The sequence below is a fragment of the Chiloscyllium punctatum genome, chromosome 11 (genome assembly GCF_047496795.1).
Source record: "Chiloscyllium punctatum isolate Juve2018m chromosome 11, sChiPun1.3, whole genome shotgun sequence".
Lineage (NCBI taxonomy): Eukaryota > Metazoa > Chordata > Chondrichthyes > Orectolobiformes > Hemiscylliidae > Chiloscyllium > Chiloscyllium punctatum.
The window spans coordinates 116,013,630-116,037,795 of NC_092749.1; the positions used below are offsets into that span (position 1 = coordinate 116,013,630).

Sequence of the window (24,166 nt, forward strand, 5' to 3'; positions counted from 1 at the left end):
GTGGTAGAGGCAGGCACGGTAGCTTCATTAAGGTGTGCCTGGACAGATGCATGAGCAGGTGGGCAGCAGAGGGATACAGATGCTTAGGAATTGACCGTCAGGTTTAGACACTACATGTGGATCGGCTCAGGCTTGAAGGCCTGAAGGGCCTCTTCCTGGGCTGTAAATTTTCTATGTACATAAAGCACGGACACAGACGCTTCAGTTCAACTTGTCAATGCCGACCAAAAATCCCAACCCAATCTAGTCCCACCTGCCAGCACCTGGCCCATATCCCTCCAAACCCTTCCTATACATATTCCCATCCAGATGCCTTTTAAATGTTGCAATTGTAACAGCCTCCACCATTTCCTCTGGCAGCTCATTCCACATACGTACCACACTCTGCATGAAAACGTTGCCCTGTCGATCTCTTTTATATCCTTCCCCTCTCACCCTAAACTTATGGCTTCTGGTTCTGAACTCCCCCACCCCAGGGAAAAGACTTTGCCTCTTTAGCTTATCCGTGCCTCTCATGTTTTTATAAACCTCAATAAGGTCACCCCTCAGCCTCAGACGCTCCACAAAAAACAGCCCCAGCCTATTAAACCGCTCCCTGTAGCTCAAATCCTCCAAGCCTGGCAACATCCTTGTAATTCTTTTCTGAACCCTTTCAAGTTTCACAACATCTTCCTGATAGGAAGGAGACCAGAGTTGCATGCAATATTCCAACAGTGGCCTAACCAATGTCCTGTACAGCCACAACATGACCTCCCAACTCCTGTACTCAATACTCTGACCAATAAAGGAAAGCAGACCAAACGCCTTCTTCACTATCCTATCTACCTGCGACTCCACTTTGAAGGAGCTATGAACCTGCAGTCCAAGGTCTCTTTGTTCAGCAACACTCCCTTACCAATAAGCTCACAAGTCCTGCTAAGATTTGCTTACCCAAAAAGCAACACCATACATTTATCTAAATTAAAATCCATCTGCTACTCCATCGGATTTAGATCCCGCTGTACTTTGCTGTAACCTTCTTCACTGCCCACTACACCACCAATTTTGGTGTCACCTTCAAACTTACTAACTGTACCTCTTATGCTCACATCCAAATCATTCATGTAAATGTTGAAAAGTAGTGGACCCAGCACCGATCCTTGTGGCACTCCTGGTCACAGGCCTCCAGTCTGAACAACAACCCTCCATGACCACGCTCTGTCTTCTGCCTTTTGAGCCAGTTCTGTATCCAAGTGGCTAGTTCACCCTGTATTCCAACACATCTAACCTTGCAAACAAGTCTCCCGTGGGAAACCCTGCCAAACACCTTACCGTTGTCCATATAGATCACGTCGACCTGAACGGCCCTCTAGGTAGGAAGCAATCAATATTGGCCTCGCCAGTGACATTCACATCGTGTGAATGAATAAAATAAAATTTCTTTCCACGAGTTCCCTGTTACCTGCCATTACCTGGCAGGACACTAGGAAACTCAAAGGAACAGAGCGATCTCGGTATGCTCTTCCACAGATCCTTGAAGGCAGCAGGGCAGGTTAATAGAGTGGTTCAGGAGGCATACAGGACACTTGTTTTTATCAGTTGAGGCATGTTTATAACAGCAGGGACATCATGTTGGAGGTATACAATACTTTGGTTCAGTCACAGCATGACAGGAAGAATGTGATTGCCCTGGAATGGGTGCAGAGCAGATTCACCAGGATGTTGCCTGGGATGGAGAATCCTGGCCATGAAGAGAGGCTGGAGAAGCTTGGCTTGTTTTCTTTGGAGTGGTTTAAGTAGAGGACAGACCTTAAAGAGCTGTATAAAATTTGGAGGGGCAGAGACAGGGGGGTCTGGAAAGCAACTGCTCCCCTGAACTAAAGGGTCAATAACAAGATCGCACACTTTTAAGGTGAAAGGTGGGAGATTTAAAGGGGGCTTGAGGAGAAATGTTTTCACACAGAGGGTTGTCGGGGTCTGGAATGCACTGCCTGGAAGGCCAGTTGAGGTGGCTAACTTTACAATCTTTAAAAAGTGCTCAGGTGAATACTTCAGATGTCAAACATTCAAGGCTATGGGTCTAGTGCTGGAAAGTAGTGTGTAGATTTAGTGTAGTATTTGATAGGGATAAGGGCCTCTTCTGCACTGTATGATGCTATTTCAATGATTTTTTAATCTAATTTTTGTTACTACTTGACTGTTCCCATTTGCACATTCTTAACCTGATGAGTTAGTCTATTTAGTAATTTTTCAATGCTAGTTACATGCCAATTCAGCCTTCACATTACAAATGCCTTCTTTGAATAATATACCATTATTCTAATTCAGGATGATAACCTTTCATCAGAACGGTAAACAAAAACAATGGTGATGAGTCATGAACAAGTGAAAAGTACCAGGTTTTGCATCACTTGACCATTTTGGGTTGTGAAATGAATTCTCACTGCACAATATTTTATTCTGGTTCACTCATGTCTTTTCAGTATTTTGAGTCGAATTACTCTGCATCTCTTTCAGTCTCCTCTTTCTCAAACCTTCACAAGATTAAACAGAACTTTGGCATCACATATCCGATTTTGATCATCAGCTTGCTCATATTTTTGCAGTGTTTTGATTACTCAAATTCAAACAACAGAAGTAACTTTTGAAGACTGCAAATTCTCTGATGACCTGAAATTCTCCATGCTTAAAAGATGATGGCAAATTGGTAGCATTCACAGATTTATAAAAGGAAAATCATGTTTGACAAACTTGAAGGCTTTAGAGGATGTCACTTGGACCACATGTGATAGAGGACCAGTGCAAGTCATAAATATGGTTGCAAATATGTATTTTCAGAAGGATTTTCCATAAGGTCCCACACAGGAGGTTGGTAAACATAATGTGTATCTGGGATTGAGGCAAGGTGTTAAAATTCAAAGAGAATTGGTTAACAGTGAGAAAACAGGGTAAAAATAAATGGATCATTCTCAGGATGACAGATCACTAATGGGGGTACTGTAGGGTTCAGCACTGGGGCCACAGTAGCACAAAATCTTGGTAAATGAAGCAGATATGAATGAAGGCTGTTGTGGTGCAGTGGTAAGCATCCTTACCTCTGAACCAGGAGGGCAGGGTCGAAGACCCATCTGCTCCAGGAGGTTTGTAATAACATCTCTAAGCTGGTTGATGATAAAATATCTAGATGTGAGGACCAATTGTAATATTTCCAAATTTGGTGATCACACAAAACAAGGTGAGAACATTAAGTTTGAGGAGGATGCAACGAGAATTTAAAATGTACGTGGACAAGCAAAGTGAATGAGCAAAGGATGGAGATGGAATATATGGACATAGGAGTAGGTGGCAGCCTTCAGCCCCTCAAACCCGCTATGTCATTCCAGAAAATAGTTATCAATTTCTTTAAAGCTATATTCCTACATTATCTCCAAAACAAAACATATAAAATAGGAGGTTAAGTAAATTTCAGCTTCTTTGGCCAGAATCTGCCATTCAGTGAAGTCATAGCTGATCTCTTAATTTCATCTTCCACGTTCTTATCGATGCCCTGACAATCCTAAACAAACCTCACAGGGATCTTTCCAGCTCTGCCTTAAAACTATTCAAAACTGTGCTTCCACCACCTTTTGACAAAGAGAGTTTCAAAGACTGAGCCACTATGAGAAACAAATTCTTTTCATATGCCTGAAATGGATTTTAAAACAGTGACCACACGTTCTATTCTCTCACAAGAAAACAAAATCCTCTCATCTATCCTGACAAGACACTGAAATATATTTTTGATTATACCTTTCAATCAAGTCATCTCTTACTGTAAATTCCGGCAGATACAAGCCTTGCCTCTACCACTTGTTAGATATTTTGCAAGTGCATCAATACCTCTCAATGACTATTATTGATCAAAATTATCTGAACAATCAGATTAAGTCACACTTTAATACCAAACAAACCACAATAGATAAACAAGATCAAAGACAAAAGTTCTTTCACATTCTCTGAAGGTACCAAGTAATCTCACCATTAAAGAATAAAAAGAGGTTTTTATTTAAAAATAATGCCCACTGAGGACATGGTCACATTTTGCTGGAAATCCAATTCAGCAAAGCAGAAATATTAAAACAATAGCAAAAAAATGCTAATTTGCTGCAAATTGAAATAAAAATGGAAAATACTAGAAATGCTCAGCAGGTCAGATAGCATCTGCATAGAGAGAAACAGAGTAAACGTTTCAGATTGTGGATATTTCATCGGATCAAGTCAATAACCTCTAAGGTTAACTTGGTTTCACTCTCCATTGACAGACTTGTTATAGCTCAGAAGGAAGCCATTTGCCTATTGTGCCTTCAAATGAACATGACCTAGTGTCAGTCTCCTACTTTTTTCAATACTCTTGCACACTATTTCTATTCAAATATCCATTGATTCTACCAGCTTCTGTTTTGAAACTATCCTTAACCAAAATTCATCAATTTGCACTCTTAACTCTATTCCACTTCGTGGTGTTAAAGTTGCACCTATTAAGTGCCTGGCCATCTCACCAGTTTGATGCCTGGCATGTGGAGTGCTTCCAGTGTATTGTTAATTGTTGCAAGATTTGCGCATTTAAAACAATCATCTGATTGCAATCGTAATTCAGCTGCTTCATACCACCAGCTCTGGTCTAACAGAGGCACAAAATACAAGTGCAAAAGATCTTAAACTATTTACCTAAGAAGTTATAAATTAACGTTTGCCCACTAGACTGAACAATAAATTAACCATTAATGCTACAAATAAAACAGGTGGGATAAAATTTACAATCCATTTCACTGAAACTTTAACCCGATTCCTCGAGCCTCACAATGAACAAACACATTTCGCTACGTTTAAAGAAATTATGAACGATTATAAATGACAAAATACTCCCAGAGGGTAAGAAATTGTTATTTTCACTTTCAAGCAATAAGAAATACAAGACTTAGAAAATATTCCTACTTTGAACATCTTGCTTATCACCCCCACTAAAATGGTATAATGAATACCAGAAAACCTTCAAAGTAAAATCCAAAAGAACAGATGGTGCAAATCAAAAACAAAAATAAAAATTGCCGGATAACCTCTGAGGAAGGGTCACTTGACCCAAAATGTTAACCGATTTCTCTCCACAGATGCTGCCAGGCCTGCTCAGCTTTTCCAGCAATTTGTTATTAAAAGCTTTAAATTAAGTCTCCATATTCATGCCCAATTTTCTGTAAATTGTCTGGAAAGCTTTTAAATCATGGAAAAGCTATTTTAGCTTCCTCAATTCTATAAATAACAACTTCCCAAGGGCTTCATTAAAGCCAGAGTTGAGGTGAGCAGCACATTTAACAGGCATAACAGCTAACATCTCAGAAACACCAACAGTAACATTTATAAGCAAGATTGACATACAGTAGATTGCAAGCACTGAAAACAAAATGCATGAAAATACAATGCGCTTTTTGAACATCAAAACTCGTTGCAGGAGGCAGCAACTCAGCCTCTCGCCTGCTCCGCCATTCACTATGATCTTGGCTGATCTCATCTCAGCCTCAATTCCAATTTCTTGCCCACTTCCCATAACGCTTCAACCTATTAATTAAATACCTGACAATCTTCTCCTTAAGTTCACTCAATGTCCCAGCATCCACCACACTAATGAATTCCACAGGTTAATGAATCTTTAAGAGAAGTAATTTTTCATCTCTATTTTAAATCTGATACCTCTAATCTTAATGATTGAATGGCAGAGTGGACTCGATGGGCCGAATGGCCTTACTTCTGCTCATCTGTCTTGTGGTCTTAAACCAATTGAATCAGTCTACCTTGTCCCACAAGAGGAAACAATCTGTCTATTTTGTCAATCCCCTTTCACGTCTTTTATATCACAATTCGATCTCCCATTTTTCTAAAAGGTAGAGGCTGAAATTGGTCAATCTATCTTCCTAAGACAAACCTCTCACTTCTGGAAACAATCTATTGAACCTCCTCTGAACTGCCTTCAATGCAATTGTATCCTTCCTCAAGTAAGGGGACCAAACACCAGTACTCCAAGAATGATCTCACTCATGCTTGGACAATTGCGGCAACGCTTCCTTACATTAATTCTCTCCTCCTTTAGCAATAAATGCCAATTTTTCTTTCTTGTCTTTGGTGGGGCCAGCATTTATTTCTGGTCACGAGTTGCCCTTGAGTAAGTGGTGTTCAGCTACCATTTTGAAGAGCTGCAATTCATGTGCTGTCAGCAGACAATGCCATGAGGGAGGGAATTCCCAGATTTTGACCCATCAACAGTGAAGGAAGGGCATAATGTTTCCAAGTCTGGATGGTGTGAGATTTGGAGGGAAACTTAGACGTGGTGTCATTCCCATGTATCTGCTGCCCTTCCATCAGAGCCCTACAGTGCAGAAAAAGGTTGTTCAGCCTATGAAGTCTGCACTGACCCTCCAAAGAGCTTCCCACCCAAATCCATACCCCACCCACCCCATAACACCGATGGGGTTTTTAATCATGGCTTATCAACTAAACTGCACATCTCTGGACACTATGGGCATGGCCAATTCACCGAACATGCACATCTTTGGACTGTAGGAGAAAACCAGAGCACCTACAAGAAACCCATACTGGAATAACAGTCACAATCTTAACACAGACACTCACCCAAGATTGGAATTGAAACCAGGCCCCTGGTGGTCTGGGACAGAGGTGCTAACCACTGTTTCAGCGTCCTTCTAGATGGAATTAGTTGAGAGTTTGGAAAACGCTGTCTCAAGATCTTTATCAAATTTCTGCAACTCATCTTGCAGATAGTACAGATAACATTTACCGATGGCCTGCAAAATTCCATTTGCCCTCCTTATCAGCATACGAGCTGTGATTTGTGCATGAGGACATCCGATTCTGTTACAGAAGCACTGACAATTCTCTCCATTCAAAAAAATATAATGTTGATAATACATTTATAAAAATAGTCACATACTAGGACAGGTTCAGTTTGTTTTCCTTGAAGCAGAGGAGGCGGAGAGGGAATCTGATTGAGGCTAACAAAAGTTAAGGGGAATAGACAGCAGATGATGAGATTCCTTTCCCCGTGACAGAGGTTTCTCTGACCAGAAAACATAAATTTAATTTGAGGACAGAATTGTTCAGAGCAGGTCTAAGAACAATGTTTTTCACTCCAGAGGGTTGGGGAAATATGGAACGCATTGCTTAAGAGGGGTGCTATACTGAGTGCAACATTGTGAGAATTGGTTTAAATTGGGTTGGATACTGAAGTCGATCTCAATTAAACATTAATGAAACGAATTTATTGACAGAAGTAATTACAACTGAAACTGTTTTGTAAACATTTAACTTCCAAGCTCCAATATCAAAAACCCAAGAACTTATTGTGGCACTGGTCAAAGCTGCAAAAATTTGCTGTTGAAGCAGAAGCATCAACAAGAAAGGCTTACACTTCTTATTACAAATGTTACAGGCAACTTCAAAGTGCTTTAATGTCAGCTCAAGGTGCTGCAATGAACTAGGACTATTATATACAAAAATTATGGAAAATAAACTCAAAAATCTAAATCAGGATTTTTAAAACAAAATGTTCAGTGCCAATGTGCTAGCCCTGTTATTTTATGATGTTAATACATGACCATTTACAAAGCACACAAAGACCCTCTAGTGGCAATAAGGGAGAATACACAAAGTAGCTCAGGAAATTAGACAGACTCAGGCCTACCAAGTCTATGCCAACCAACAAACCCCAACTACACTAATTGCACTTAGCTGCTTTTGGTCCAAAGTCTATTATGCCCTGGAATTAAGTGCTCATCCAAATGCTTCTTAAGTGTTGCAAAATTACCTACCTCCATCATCTCTCAGGCTGTGCATTCCATATTTCAATCACCCTCTCAGGCAGAAAACATTTTTTTCTTAGACCACCTCTACACTATGTTCTCCTCACCTTAAATTCATGTCTTCTGGTCTTAGACATATCTGCCACGGGGAAAGGAGTCTCACAATCTACTGTATGTCTCCAAAATTTTATAAGCTTCAATCAGATTCCTCCTCAGTCTTCTTTACTCCACATTTCTCCTTATAACTGAGACTCTCCACCCCAGACAACATCCTGGTGAATCTCTTCAACACCCTCTCCAGTGAATCCTGTCCTTCTGCTAGTGGGTGGCATAGTGTCTCATGGTGCCAGGGACCTGGGTTCAATTTCTTGAGCCACTGCCTGTGTGGAGTTTGCACATTCCCCATGTCTGTGAGGATTTCCTCTGGGTGCTCCAATTTCCTCCCATAATCCAAAGATACGCAGGTCAGGGTGGATTGGCCATGCCAAACTGCCCAGTGTCCAGGGATGTTCAGGCTAGGTGGATTAGTCATGGGAACAGCCCATGGTATCCAAGGATTTGAAGGCTAGGTGGATTATCCATTAGATATGCAGGGTTACAGGAATACGTTCAGGGGGTCAATTTTGGATCCAGTTTACCAACTTGCCTTGGATCCCACTTGCTCTTACCTTTGGGACCAGTCTTCCATTTGAGACCTGACCAAAGGCCTTACTGATGCCCATGTCAACCACATCAATGGCACTACCTTCATCAATATATTGTCACGTCTTCAAAAAACACAAATTAAATTATTCAGACAAGATCACCCTCCAACAAAACTGTGCTGATGATCCTGATTATTCTGTGCCTTTCCAAGTGTTGATGAATTCTGCCACCCAGAATTTTCTCCCAATAATTTCTCTGCAACTGATGTCAGACTAACCGGGCTGTAATTGCTTGGCAAGCTCTGCTGCCCTTCTTAAATAAAAGAACCACTTTAGTTATTTTCCAGTCATCTGTTAGTTCACCAGTGGCCAGTGAAGTATTAATTATTTCTGCCAGAGTCCCAGCAATCTCCTTTACTGCCTCTCAACAGCCTGGATACATCTCATCAGGCTATGGGGATTATGTGCCTTTATGCCACAAGAACATCTGATAAACACGAACATTAAGAATCAGAATGTAAGAATCGCAGCATCTACTGAAATCCCTATTAACCATGTCTTTAGCCTCCATGAATACAGATGAGAAATATTCATTTAAGACCTTACCGACATGAGGGGAGGTCATGACCTCAGCCTCATGGTAATATTGCAGGACTATTAATCCAGAGACCCAGCTCATGTTTTGGGGACCTAGGTCCAAAACGATGGAATTTGAATTCAATATTAAAAAAAAATCTTGCACTAAGAGACTGATGACAACCATTGTCCATTATCAGAAAAACCCATCTGGCTCATCAATATCCTTTAGGATACAAACTGCTATCCTTGCCTAGTCTGGCCTCCATCTGACTCCAGATCCAGAGCAATGTGGGTAACTTAACTGCCCTCTGGGCAATCAATCAGGGATGGGCATTAAATGCTAGCCCAGCCAGCAATACCCATATCCTGTAAATGAATAAAAATAAAGCTCCACGCACAAGTTGCACCTGTGGTCTCTAATAGGCCCAACTCTTGCCCTTGTAATCTTCTCTTAATATACCTACCAAGTGCCTTTATTTCCTTAATTCTACCTGCCGAAGATTTTCTGTGGTCCCTTTTCGCCCTCCTAATTTATTTTTTAAGCAACCTTCTACACACTCCAGGCTTTTGAAGGGAGTTTTGGGTCACAGAGTCAGAGATGTACAGCATGGAAACAGACCCTTCAGTCCAACCCATCCATGCTGACCAGATATCCCAACCCAATCTAGTCCCACCTGCCAGGACCTGTTCCATATCCCTCCAAACCCTTCCTATTCATATACCCATCCAAATGTCTCTTAAATGTTGCAATTGTACCAGCCTCCACCACACCCTCTGGCAGCTCATTCCATACATGTACCACCCTGTGTGTGAAAAAGTTGCTACGTAGGTCCCTTTTATATCTTTCCCCTCTCACCCTAAACCTACACCCTCTAGTTCTGGACTCCCCCACCCCAGGGAAAAGACTGCTTATTTACCCATACCCATGCCCCTCGTGATTTTATATACCTCCATAAGGTCACCCCTCAGCCTCCAACGCTCCAGGAAAAAAAGCCCTAGCCTATTCACCCTCTCCCTATAGCTCAAATCCTCCAACCCTGGCAACATCCTTGTAAATCTTTTCTGAATCCTTTCGAGTTTTACAATGTCCTTCTGTTGGAAGGAGATCAGAATTGCACGCAATATTCCAACAGTGGCCGAACCAATGTCCTGTACAGCCGCAACATGACCTCCCAACTCCTGTACTCAATACTCTGACCAATAAAGGAAAGCATACCAAACGCCTTCTTCACTATCCTATCTACCTGCGACCCCACTTTCAAGGAGCTATGAACCTGCACTCCAAGGTCTCTTTGTTCAGCAACTTTCCCTCGGACCTTACCATTAAGTGTATAAGCCCTGCCCTGATTTGATTTTCGAAAAATGCAGGATCTCATATTTATTTAAATTAAATTCAATCTGCCACTTCAAGATCCTGTTGTAACCTGAGGTTTACCTCCTGCGCTGTATACTAGAGCTCCAATTTTGGTGTCATCCACAAACTTAGTAACTATACCTCCTATGTTCATATCCAAATCATTTATATAAATGACAAAAAGTAGATGACCCATCATCAATCTTTGTGGCATTCCACTGGTCATAGGCCTCCAGTCTGATAAACAACCCTCCATCACCACCCTGTCTTCGACCTTTAAGCCAGTTCTGTATCCAAATGGCTAGTTCTCCCTGTATTCCAAGAGATCTAACCTTGCCAAAGAAACAGTCTCCCAGGGGGAACCTTGTCGAATGCCTTACTGAAGTCCATATAGATTCCATCTATTGCTCTGTCCTCATCAATCCTCTTGGTTACTTCTTCAAAACACTCAGTTCATTCAGTTGGCTGGATGGCTGGTTTGTGATGCAGGGTGCCACCAACAGCCTGTGTTTAATTCCTGCACCAGTTGAAATTATTATGAAGGGCTCCCCTTCTCAACCTCTCTCCTCAGGGGTGTTGTGACCTTCAGGTTAAACCAACCCCAGTTGTCTTTCTCTAATGACATCACAGTCCTATGGTCCTGAAGGACTGCGGCAACTCTACCTTGATTGAGAAACTAAATCCAAATAGAATGAGATGAAGTCAGACAGAAGTTTATCCTGGAACAAGGGACAGGTAGTCAGTAACACTAAGACAAGAGGATGAACTGAGAATCCCAACACAAGCAGTCAATCTTGTCCATCTGTGGCTTCACAGCATTGAGAAAAGTCAAGTGAAACAGGCAAGGGCTGGCAATAATTCTGGTCATTTATCTTCAGTAACCCAGGTAAGTTATTAGTATTTGAAAACTTTTCATTTTACTAAGGTTTACTGGTAGGAAGAAAGCTTACTGGGAGCTATAATGTAAATTGATTTCTGATTGTAAATAAAGACAGCAGGCAGGTGATGAGGTGACAACAGCATGTTGGACACTCGTGTGAACCAGGTGTGAGGGACCAGATGTTTTTTTCTTTTTGGATTATGAATTGGAAATGCATGTTGGACACTGCTGTATAGCTAAAAAAGCACCAAGAGTTTCTTTCTCTGCAATTTGAAGAATATAGGATTATGCAGTACATACATTCACTGTACAAGATTGCATACTATTTGGAGCAATGAGATGGATACTTGTTCAGAGTGACATCAGGAGTCTTTGTTAAGAAAAAACAACCTAACAACAGCTTTTGATTCAGTCCAGCTATAGTTTGTTTCATGTATGCTGCACACTGGAGACAGCCCAAAGTCTGCAAAAAGAAGCACCTCTCGCCTTTCTGAGAGTTTCAAGAAAATAAATCTAGAGAATCTAAAGAAAGAATTCTCATACAAGTAAAAGGTTTAGGTCAAGCTACTGAACCAAAGATCAAGCATTGCTCTGCAGATAATGTTGTATCCCTAAACTGTAGATCCACAGTAGGGCACAGTATAAACAAGGAGATAGTGCTGAGTTGTAAGAAAGGTAAAGAAATTATCATGGGTAATTTTAATATTTAAATCGACTGGATTCATCAAAATGGCAAGGGTAGCCTTGAGATAGACAGACTGTTCATTCGAAGTGTAGGAGATTGGTTCTTCAGAGCAATATGTTGGGGAACAAACCAAGGAGCAGTTGATGATGAATTTGGTGTTGTGTAATGTTGTGGGATTAATGATCTCACAGTCAATGATCTTTGAGATAAGAGTGACGCTAGAGAAACTGGAGTCCCACACTAACATTGTGGAATAAAGGATAAGCGAGTAGCCCCAGTGGACTGTTTAAAACCATTCAAGAAGATATTCAATTGCCCCCAACTAAAATATATTCCAGACAGGAAGAAAGATTGTGCAAGGGGTAAAACACCTATGGCTAAGCAAGGAAGCTAGAGATAACAAAGACAAAAAACTAAGGCATACCATTTTGCAAAGGCCGGTGGCAAGCTGGAAGATTGGGAAATTTAAAGATCAAAGGCTAACTAAATAAGTATTTCAAAGAACAAAGGTAAATTATGCAAGAAAACAACCACAAAATATGAAAACAGATGACAAAGTTTTTTTAAAAAAGTACAGAAGAGTGTAGCTAAAGTGAATTTGGTCAATTGGAGGATGAGACTGAGAAGTTAATAGTGACAAACACAAATGGCAGAAACACTAAATCAATATTTTGCCTCAAATTTCATGGTGGAAGAAATGAGTACCATTCCAATAGTAAAGCAAAGGTTAAACAATGATAGAAACCGAGAACAATCATGACTAGGTAAAAAGAACTGAGCAAACTATTGGACTGAAGGTAGCAAGTCCCTTGGGGCTCATGGTCTACATCCTAGAGCCATCCTGTTTCCTCCCTCAGTCAAAACAAAACACTCAGAGAAGCAATATAGTTTTACCGCCTTCACCTTTACTCCAGGCTCTGGTGGGAGAGAGAACAATTGCCTTTGTGCACAGGCACATGAGTTCTCTGTCTTCTATCGAGAAACTGCTGCTTGAGAGGAGTGAGAGAGACAGGGGTAGTTGTCATGGGGGACTTCAACTTTCCAAATATTGACTGGGAACACTATACTACAAGTACTATGGATCGATCAGTTTTTGTCCAGTGTGTGCAGGAGGGCTTCCTGATACAATGTAGACAGGCCAACAAGGGGTGAAGCCACATAAGATTTGTACTGGGTATTGAGCCCGGCCAGGTGTTAGACTTGGAAGTAGGTGAACACTTTGGTGATAGCGATCACAATTCTGTTATGTTTACTTCAGTGATAGAAAGGGATAGGTGAATACCACCGGGCAAGTTACAGCTGGGGGAAAGGCAATTACGATGCGATTAGGCAAGATTTAGGAAGCATAGGATGGGGAAGGGAACTGCAGGGGATGGGCACATGAGAAGTGTGAAGCTTATTCAAGGAAAAGCTCCTGAGTGTCCTAGATAAGTATGTACCTGTCAGACAGGGAGGAAGCTGTAGAGTGCCGGAGCCATGGTTTACGAAGGAAGTGGAATCTCTGGTCAAGAGGAAGGAGGCGGCTTATGTTAGGATGAGATGTGAGGGCTCAGTAAGGGAGCTTGAGGGTTACAAGGTCGCCATGAAAGACCTAAAGAGAGAGCTCAGAAGAGCCAGGAGAAGACATGAGAAGTTGTTGGCGGATAGGATCAGGGTAAACCCTAAGGCTTTCTATAGGTATTTAAGGAATAAAAGAATGACGAGAGTAAGATTAGGGCTGAATATGTGTTGCTAGAAAAGCGCAGGAGGTCAGGCAGCATCCAAGAAGCAGGAGAATCAGGATGCTGCCTGACCTGCTGCACTTTTCCAGCAACACATTTTCAGCTCTGATCTCCAGCATCTGCAGTCCTCACTTTCTGTGAGTGTAAGATTAGGGCCAATCAATGATAGTAGTGGGAAGTTGTGTGTGGAGTCAGAGGAGATAGGGGAAGCACTAAAAGAATATTTTTCGACAGTATTCACTCTAGAAAACAACAATGCTTTTGAGGAGAATACTGAGATACAGGCGACTAGACTAGGTGGGATTGAGGTTCACAAGGAAGAGGTATTAGAAATCCTGCAGAGTGTGAAAATAGATAAGGGCCCTGGGCTGGATGGGATTTATCCAAGGATGCTCTGGGAAGCCAGGGAGGAGATTGTCGAGACTTCGGCATTGATCTTGAAATAGTCATTGTCGACAGGAATAGTGCCAGAAGACTGGAGAATAGCAGATATGGTTCCCCTGTTCAAGAAGGGGAGTAGAGACAACCCTGGTAATTATAGACCAGTGAACCTTACTTCAGTTGTTGGTAAAGTGTTGGAAAAGGTTATAAGAGAGAGGATTTACCATCATCTAGAAAAGACTAATTTGATTAGGGATAGTCAGCACAGTTTTATGAAGGGTAGGTCGTGCCTCACAAACCTTATTTGAGTTCTTTGAGAAGGTGACCAAACAGGTAGATGAGTGTAAACCGGTTGATGTGGTGTATATGGATTTCAGCAAGGCGTTCAATAAGGTTCCCCACAGTAGGCTATTGTACAAAATGCAGAGGAATGGGATTGTGGGAGATATAGCAGTTTGGATCAGTAATTGGCTTGCTGAAAGACGACAGAGGGTGGTGGATGATGGGAAATGTTCATCTTGAAGTCCAGTTACCAGTGGTGTACCGCAAGGGTCGGTGTTGGGTCCACTGCTGTTCATCATTTTTATAAACTACCTGGATGAGGGCGTAGAAGGGTGGGTTAGTAAATTTGCAGACGACACTAAGGTCGGTGGAGTTGTGGATAGTGACGAAGGATGTTGTAGGTTACAGAGAGACAATGACAAGCAACAAAGCTGGGCTGAGAGGTGGCAAATGGAGTTGAATGCGGACAAGCGTGAGGTGATTCACTTTGGTCGGAGTAACCAGAATGCAAAGTACTGGGCTAATGGTAAGATTCTTGGTCGTGTAAATGAGCAGAGAGATCAGAGTGTCCAGGTACACAGATCCTTGAAAGTTGCCATCCAGGTTGACAGGGTTGCTAAAAAGGCATACAGTGAGGGATCTAAGATGATGGCAATCTGAGAAGATCACACTGCAGAGCTTCGCATCGCAGCATGAGCAGGATGGTCCTTTAACCCACCCAACCCAGGTCATCAGGATTTCGTGGGGCCTTGGAAAGATTGTGGAGCCCCAAGAAACATTTAAAGATTGACTTACCTGTATTTTCAGCTGTCCAGAAATGCCTAAAAAGGGAGGAGGAGCATCTGAGACCAGGTCTGCAGCTCAGCCTGCAGCAGCCTCAGAGCCAATTACTCTCCAGGATCTGGTGAACCAGCTCTCGAAATCTTGCGAGATATTGGGGAAACAGATTGAAAAGTAGCTGGCTCCAGTCTCTCTCATGCTGCAGAAGCATGAGCAGCAGCTGGGAGACCTGGAGAAGAGGACGGATGAGGTGGAGCACAGGGTCACAGTGGTGGAAGCTGATGCCAGTTCATTCAAGGAAGAGATCCAAGCCCTGAAGACGCAGGTTCGTAATTTGCGTGACCAAGTGGATGATCTTGAAAACAGGGGCAGGAGAAAAAACATTTGGATCATCGATCTGCCTGAGGGTAAGGAAGGTGAGCAGCCTGCGGAATTTGTTGAAGATTGGCTTCTGACATACCTTGACTTGGAGAGTGGCATGAGAGGATTGAAGATAGAGAGGGCTCACCGGGTCACAGCACGGAGGTCGGGTCTGGGTCAACGCCCTCGTCCTTCCATGGTGCGGTTCCATCATTACCGGGATAAGGAGAGAGTCATGGAGACTTCCAGACTCCAGGGGAAGGATCCAAAAGCCCTAATTTACGAGGGGTCTCAGATCATGTTTTTCAGGACTTGTCAGTGGGGGTGATCCAGAAATGAAAATCGTATGATGGTGTCAAGAGAAGACTGAAGGAGCTTGGGATTCAGTACTCAGATATCCGGCAGTGCTTCGGATCACCTTAGATGGATCTCTTTGACACATTGGAGAAGGCAAGAGACTTTGTGGACAAACTAACCTAATTTAAACAATTGTAGTATGTATAAATATTGTTGCTTGGGTATGCGTTTATCATTCTGTAAAAGAAATGGAGGAAATCCGGTTGGAGCTTTGTTTATCCCCTTTTTTTTCCTCTATTGATAATAATTTGGCTCAAACTATGTCTGGCGGTGGTTAAGGTGTACATTTTAAATTTTTAAGTTAGGATATACCAAAGGATGGGTGGGGTATTTATTCCCCTTTTTTTTAAATATTTTTTTTTTATTCATATTGATATTCTATAGGGTGTTTATTATTTTTAGCTTGTGCTTGCGATGCGGCTCTACCTGGGAGAAGTGAAGGTGGTTGAGTTGGTTAGATACCTATTTATGGGCATTTCGGGACAGGTAGTTACCCCCTCCAGGCAGGGGGTGAGTTCCCCTACTCAGCCCTATTGGCGCTTTATATGTTGGTTTGTTTTCTGGTTTTTGTAGTTTTTTATTTTTAATAATTTTGTATGTTTGTTAAATGGAGTGGTTTTAGTTTATGTAGTTTTTATATTTGGTGGACCATGCGACACTAAGGCTCAGCAATTTATGGTTCGGGTTCCTCCTCTCTGGAATTCAAATGTAGTTGCAGAAGATTGTGGCTAATGATTTGATGAAATGGTGTACCTGGAATTTCAAGGGAAGTCACTCACCAATTAAGAGGAAGAAGGTACTCTTGAGTTTTCGAAAGGAGAGGGCGGATATTGCTTTGTTACAGGAGACACATTTGGATGACAAGGAGCATCTAAAATTATAGCAGAATGGCTTTGACTGAGTTCATTTCTCATCATTTAATACCAGAAGTAGGGGAGTGGCTATATTGGTAAGGAAAAAATCACTCATTTAAATTGTTGGAATATGTTAAAGACACATACGAGAGGTTTGTAATTCTTAAAGCCTTGATAAATGGGGAAGAATATGACATTTTAAATGTTTATTGTTCCCCAGCTCATCCTCTTAAACTCTTGGTAGATACTTTTTCTAAACTGATAAGTCTCAAGTCTCGGCACATCATTATAGGGGGAGATTTTAACTTCCTCATGGACCCCACAGTCGACAGGTTGCCTCAAGGTCCCTCGATACCTTCTGCACAAACTAAACAGTTATTGGGTCTGTGTGGGGAATTAGGGTTGGTGGACGTCTGGAGGTGTCTCCACCCTACAGGTAGGGATTTCACGTTCTTCTCCAATCTGCACAGATGTCACACGAGGATTGATTTTTTTCTGACCCCTGCGGTAACCCTGGATCTCTTGGCATCCTGTACGATTGGTAATATTGCCATCTCTGATCATGCTCCAGAGTACCTCATTGTTAAAATTAAGGATGTTACAGTGGATTCAAGGTACTGGCGAATGGACCCCTTTATTCTCACGGACAGCAAGTTTGTGGAGTATTTCTCTAGAGAATTTTGGACCTTCCTAGACATAGGCTCAGTTGATAGCTCATCTGTCCTCTGGGAAACTGCCAAAGCTTATGCCAGAGGGTTAGTTATTTCATATTCCACAAGTAGGAAGCAGCAGAAAGGTGAGCAGCAACGTCTCCTTGAAGCACGGTTGAAGGCAGCTGAGAAGGCCTATCTTGACAGCCCCTCGTTGGTCAAATTAGAGGATTATGGCACTGCGGTCTGCACTAAACTCCGTGCTCAAGCAGACAATAAAGAAGGAGCTGGCTTTTGCAAAGCAAAGGTTATACGAGCATGGTGACAAGCCAGGCAAATACTTAGCATACCTTGCCAGAAAGAGAAGTGCCCCACAAACCATTACAGCGATTAGGGAAGGGTCTGGGAACCTAACATGTGATTCTAAAAGGATTAATGTGGCATTCCAGAGATTCTACTCTAAGTTATATCAATCAGAATTGTGAGGAGGGGCAGGCCAAAATGGAATTCTTTTTCTCGAGATCTGAAGTTCCCAGGTGTGACTCTCGAACAACACTCCTTTCTCAATGCCCCATATTCAGAGCAAGAAGTGCAGGAAGCTGTGAGGCAGCTTCAGAGTGGAAAGGCGCCCGGTCCTTATGGACTTCCCAGTGAATTCTATAAGGAATTTTTAAGTATACTGTCAGGCCCGATGTATGAATCATTAAACATATTCAGCAGTCATGTTTGTCTCCCACCATCTCTGAGAGGGGGCAATATTTCACTCATCCTTAAAAAAGGGAAGGATCCGGAAGACTGTGCTTCATACAGGTCCATTTCACTCTTAAATGTGAACTTTAAGATCCTCTCTAAGGCTCTTCCGTTACCCTCTATTATTAAAGAGGATCAGACGGGCTTCATAAAGGGTCGCAGATCCTCTAATAACGTTAGGAGGCTGCTTAACGTAATTCAAGCATGCCAACAGCAGTCAATACAGGGATTGGTGATTTCTTCAGATGCAGAGAAGGCATTTGACCGAGTTGAGTGGCCGTACCTTTTCTATACTCTAGACCGGTTTGGTGAAGTTTTCATAAGATGGATAAAGGTTCTCTACAGTGTACCGCTCGCTGCGGTCATTACCAATGGGGTTTGATCAAGCAATTTTATTATTTCTAGGGGCAGCCGGCAGGGCTGTCCCCTTTCACCATTACTTTTTACGTTGGTGATTGAACCGTTGGAAGAGGCCATTCATGGGGATCTCAATATATCAGCTCCAGAAGTGGGGTCAAAATTACATAATTACACTGTATGCAGATGATATTCTAATTTTCTTGACAAATCCACCAGTCTCAGTGCCTTGCCTGATACAATACATTCACGCATTTGGCACTTTTTCAGGGTATAAGGTTAATTTTGCTAAATCAGAGGCTATGCCTATGTGTGCTCTTATGAAAGAGTTGGCTCTTGAGTGTGACTATAGATTCCCATTTAGGTGGTCACAGGGGGGTTTTGTGTATTTGGGCATATTCATTACTCCAGTTCTGGATTGGCTGTTCAAAGCCAATTTTACTCAATTATTTGAAAAAATTAAACAAGATCTCCAAAGATGGGAGGCACTTCCAGTCTCATGGTTGGGTCGGATAGCGCTTATCAAGATGAATATTCTCCCTCGTTTGCTATACCCTTTACGGATACACCCCCTGATTTTCAATAAACAAACATTCAGGAGACTGAACAGTTGGTTCAGCTCCTTTATCTGGAACCGTAAACAGCCCCTCATTAAATTAGCCAAACTGCAGTTGCCTCACAGATGGGGGGGGGCGGGGGGAGGAAGGAGAGTAGACCCTCCGGACATTAAAAATTACCAATTAAGCTCACTTTTGACCTACGTAAGTGATTGGGTTTGTGGGGACCCTCTTTCAATATGGCTAGATATCGAAGTCTCCCAGGCAAGGTGCCCCCTTACCAGTTTGCTGTTTTTGGACAAAGTGAGGACAGTTAGGGAATATTGCCATAACCCAATAGTCATCAATACTGTTAAAGCATGGAGAACAATTCGACAGAGAGAAGGTAATATTGGCAAAACATCTTTATTTACACTTTTAGTGGGTATGCTGAGTTTTCAACCAGGTATGATAGATTCAGGATTTAAACATTGGGCAGCTAGGGGTATATCTTGCATGGGTGATTTATTTGAGGGAGATGTAATGATGTCCTTCCATCAGTTAGTACGGAAGTATGAGTTAGCTAATAGAAACCTCTTTCGTTTTTTTCAAGTTAGGGATTCTATTCAAAAAAGGACCACACTTTTGACTGATCCCTACAAATCTGACATAGAAAGAGGGGTATTAAGGGCTAAGAGTACTCTCTCTGTCAGTACTCTATATCACCAATTGGGGGGTGCCACCTCAGATGAGTCTGATCGACTCTGCAAGATGTGGGAAAGAGAGCTAGGTGTTGAAGTTTCTTCAGAAGCATGGGAGGATATTTGGGAGAATGCAAGGAAGGTATCAATTTGCAATAGGACCCATGCTTTACAGTTGAAGAATCTCCACAGGATCCACTTAGCCCCAAACCTTTCGTCAAAATTTAAACCAGGGGTATCTTCAGCATGTCCCAAGTGCAAGGTCTGCACGGGGACTCTTACCCATTGTCTTTGGTCTTGTGACAGGCTTCAAACATATTGGAGCGCTGTGGTGGGTGCAATGGAGAGGATTTTAGGTGTAGGGGTGGAGAAGGACCCTATTTCGCTCCTTACGGGCCTACCCATTGTATTTCCTGCAGACTCGCATAAGGAAAAACTTTTCAATATTCTTACATTCTGTGCAAGGAAGAATATCTTGCTCGGTTGGATATCAGAAACCCTGTCGGGTTGGCGGAAGATTGTTATGGAGCATATTCCCCTGGATTTTCTCACAAATATGGTACACCACAAACCTGAGAATTTTTACAAGACATGGCAACCCTTTTTGAAATACCTGGACACAGATTTATCTGCCACACTAACAAGGGCTTTTATATAGCCGTAACAATTGTGTTTCATGAGTCCAATATCCAGGGAGGAGGAACTGTGAATGTATGAGTGTTTTGTTTGGCTGGGCTGAGTTATTACTATTTATTTGTTTGTTGTTAGGTATTTATTTAGTTAGTTAAATAGCTAGTTTAGGGTTTTTTAAAATTTTATACTTCTCTATATTTGTTTATACGTTCGTAGAGGAGGGTGGGTTGGGGAATTTTTTTTATTATTTGGGTTTAGTTTTGTACCAGTTTTGTGTTGTTTTGTATTTGTTGTAATGTTTAAATATCTATTTTTTCTTAATGAAAATATATTATAAAAAAAGAAGGCATACAGTGTTTTAGCTTTTATTAATAGAGGGATCAAATTCCGGAACCATGAGGTTATGCTACAGCTGTACAAAGCTCTGGTATGGCCACATTTGGAGTATTGTGTACAGTTCTGGTCACCGCATTATAAGAAGGATGTGGAAGCTTTGGAAAGGGTGCAGAGGAGATTTACAAGGATGTTGCCTGGTATGGAGGGAAGGTCTTACGAGGAAAGGCTGAAGGACTTGAGGCTGTTTTCGTTAGAGAGAAGGTTGAGAGGTGACTTAATAGAGATATACAAGATAATCAGGAGGGTTAGAGAGGGTGGACAGGAAGACCCTTTTTCCAAGGATGGTGACGGCGAGGGGGTATAGCTTTAAATTGAGGGGTGATAGATATAGGACAAATGTCAGAGGTAGTTTCTTTACTCAAGAGAGTAGTAAGGGTATGAAATGCTTTGCCTGCAACAGTAGTAAATGTACTTAAAGTTGGCAAATCTAAGTCGTCATTGGACAAGCATATGGATGTACATGGAATAGTGTAGGTTAGATGGGCTTCAGATTGGTATGACAGGTCAGCGCAGAGGGCCGAAGGGCCTGTACTGCGCTGTAATGTTCTATGTTCTGGTTTATTAATGAATTATGTACTCATTTTACAGGGAGGAGCATCTAGGTAAGGCAACAGACATATTGATTGGGTGACTGTTGCAATCAGAGTGTATCAACAGCAAAGATTAAGCCATCTGGTGTTACACAATGTATGTTCTTAACCTTAACTGGCTTCACATAAAGAATATTTTTTACCTTGTTAAACTGACCTTACATACTGAACGCTTCCAATATTGTTAAATGGCTCTACATAATGACCTCTTTTCTAACTTGTTAACCCATTACCCTTGCCTCCAGCACTCTCTTGTTAACTGCAAGCTCTTATCTGATCTAAGTCATGCTCAGCTGAACCTCTTGCTTCACAAAATTCAAAACTTAACTCTTTCTCTACACACATTCTCACTCGGGTCTTAAAGGAAGCAGTAGCAGAGAAAGTTGATCCAGCAGTTTTAATATTCCCTGATGCAGTAAAGATTCAAATGAATGGGAAAATCACTAATTCATCCTAATTCGAACAGGGAGGCAGAAAGTAGGAAAATACAGACCAGTTTAACATCTGTTAGAAACCATTATTAAGGAAGTATTAAACAAGACAATGGAACTGGTCCATTGGTCCATCAGACTTAGCATGATTTTCTGAAGGGTAAATCGAGAGTTCTGCAAAAATATAACGAGCAAAGTGAATAATGGCAATCCTGTAAATATATTACATCTGGACTTCCAAAAAGTATTTAATAAGGTTGCCACACATTTAGTTAAGTTGCCTTTAAATTCCTAAAACCAAAATGAATACACAAGAATTAATACACAAGCTAAGATCACATGGGTTAGCTTGAACAGAGAATTGGCTAACCAACAAAAAGCAAAGTCTGGATAAATGTGTATTTTTCTGAAAATGTGACTAGTGGAGTGCCACAGCATTCAGTCCTTGAAATCCAACTACTTACACTCTATAATAATGACTTGGATGCAGGAATAGAAACCATTATTGCCCAATTTGCTGATGACATTAAAATAGATGGCAAATAAGCTGCAACAAAACAAAAACCTTCTAAATACGTAAAGATGTCAGGTATATAGGTCAAATCTGGCAGGGGGTTAATGTGGATGAGTGTGAGGTCATTAATTTTGGTTTTAGGAATTAAAAGGCAACTTAACTAAACGTAAAAAGTGCAGAGGGATCTAGGCGTCCTCGAACATGAATGGCAGAAAACTATAATGCAGTTACAATAGGTACTTTTGAAAAAGCAAATGTAGTTTTGGCAGTGCTGGAAAAAGGCATCGAGTACAAAAGTAAGGAAACTTTACTGCAACTGTCCAAAGCCGAAGGGGAGGGGCCCAGGGTGGGCGGAGTCACTTTTACACTTACCCGCAGTATCCCAGCCATTTTCTCGAGCAGAATTCTGAAATCTTGCTGCGGCAGGTCAGGATAGAGCTGCTCTTTCAGCATTTGCTCGGTAATGTCAGAATTGCGATAGTAGATGAGCTGAACCAAGCCACTCAAAAAGCTGCTGAGGGACTGAGAACGCTGCTCCGCCATGATGCTCTGACGTCACGAGCAGACCAACCTTTGACCCCTTTTCGTCACGTAGCTCTCGAAAGCATCTGTAGCGTCCCACAACGGTTTCTGGTTGAAATGCAGCGACCTGATTCAGCACTTCCAATGTCGCTCATCCACTACTGCAGCTTCCAATCCCACTGCTGCCGCACCTCCTCCAATACAGTTCCATATCCACTGCAGACTCCAATCTCACTTCTGCTGCAGCTCCTCCAATGCAGCTTCCAATACCGCTGCTACTGCAGTTCATCCAATGCAACTCCACCTCCAATGCAGCTTCCAATACCACTGCTGCAGCACCTCCTTCAATGCAGTTCCACTCCAGCCCCCAATACCACTGCTGCTGCACCTCCTCCAATGCAGTTCCATATCCACTGCAGCCTCCAATACCACAGCTGCTGCAGCTTCTCCAATGCACCTCCACCTCTGCTGCAGTTCCCAATACCACTGCAGTTTCACCTGTGGTTCACAGCTACTCCGCATTGCATCTCTCAGCACTGCTGACTCTGTCATTAAATTGTACTCTGATAGAGGCAGAAATCTGAATTGCAATTGAAAAAGGACATGGGTACTCTTGAAATTCCAGAATATACAGAGCTGTGGACCAAGATCTACTGGTAAGTCGTTAATCAAGACAGTAAAACGTCTTTATTCCTGACATTCTCTAACAGATGCAGAACATTATTAAATCAAAATCACTTTTTAAATAAGATATAACTAGTTTTTGACATATGATCAAATTGACCTTACCAGGTAATGCTGAAAATGTGCTCACCAATGAAGCACCTGGATTTGTTTGAATAATGTGTCCAGTTCACTAATGTCCTTCAAGAAAGAGAATCTTACTCTCTTACCTAAGAAGGGTGGTAAGGTCAAGCCAGAGAACTATAGACCGGTGAGCCCCATCGGTGCTGGGCAAGTTGTTGGAGGGAATCCTGAGGGACAGGATGTACATGAATTTGGAAAGGCAAGGACTGATTTGGGATAGGAGAAAGTGAGGACTGCAGATGCTGGAGATCAGAGCTGAAAATGTGTTGCTGGAAAAGTGCAGCGGGTCAGGCAGCATCCAAGGAGCAGGAGAATCGACGTTTCGGGCATGCGCCCTCCTTCAGGAATGAGGAAAGTGTGGCAAGCAGGCTAAGATAAAAGATAGGGAGGAGGGACTTGGGGGAGGGGAGTTGGAATTGCGATAGGTGAAGGTGAGGGTGATAGGCCAGAGTGGGGGTCGGGACGGAGAGGTCAGGAAGAAGATTGCAGGTTAGGAAGGTGGTGCTCAGTTCGAGGGTTGGGACTGAGACAAGGTGAGAGGAGGGGAAATGAGGAAATTGGAGAAGTCTGAGTTCA

At 42.1% G+C, this 24,166-nt stretch overlaps 1 protein-coding gene across 2 annotated transcripts in view; it reads right to left on the reverse strand.

Annotated features, from left to right (window-relative positions):
- commd1 (copper metabolism (Murr1) domain containing 1) overlaps positions 1-22,831 on the reverse strand; it is a 122,801-nt gene extending 99,970 nt beyond the window's left edge. The window contains exon 1 of one of the 2 annotated variants that reach the window (XM_072581611.1): positions 22,634-22,831. In XM_072581611.1, the coding sequence (XP_072437712.1) occupies positions 22,634-22,804 (171 nt within the window). In that variant the 5' untranslated portion in view covers positions 22,805-22,831. The remainder of the gene's footprint in view (positions 1-22,633) is intronic. The other variant, XM_072581610.1, reaches the window with a different exon arrangement.
- Positions 22,832-24,166: the final 1,335 nt, after the last annotated feature.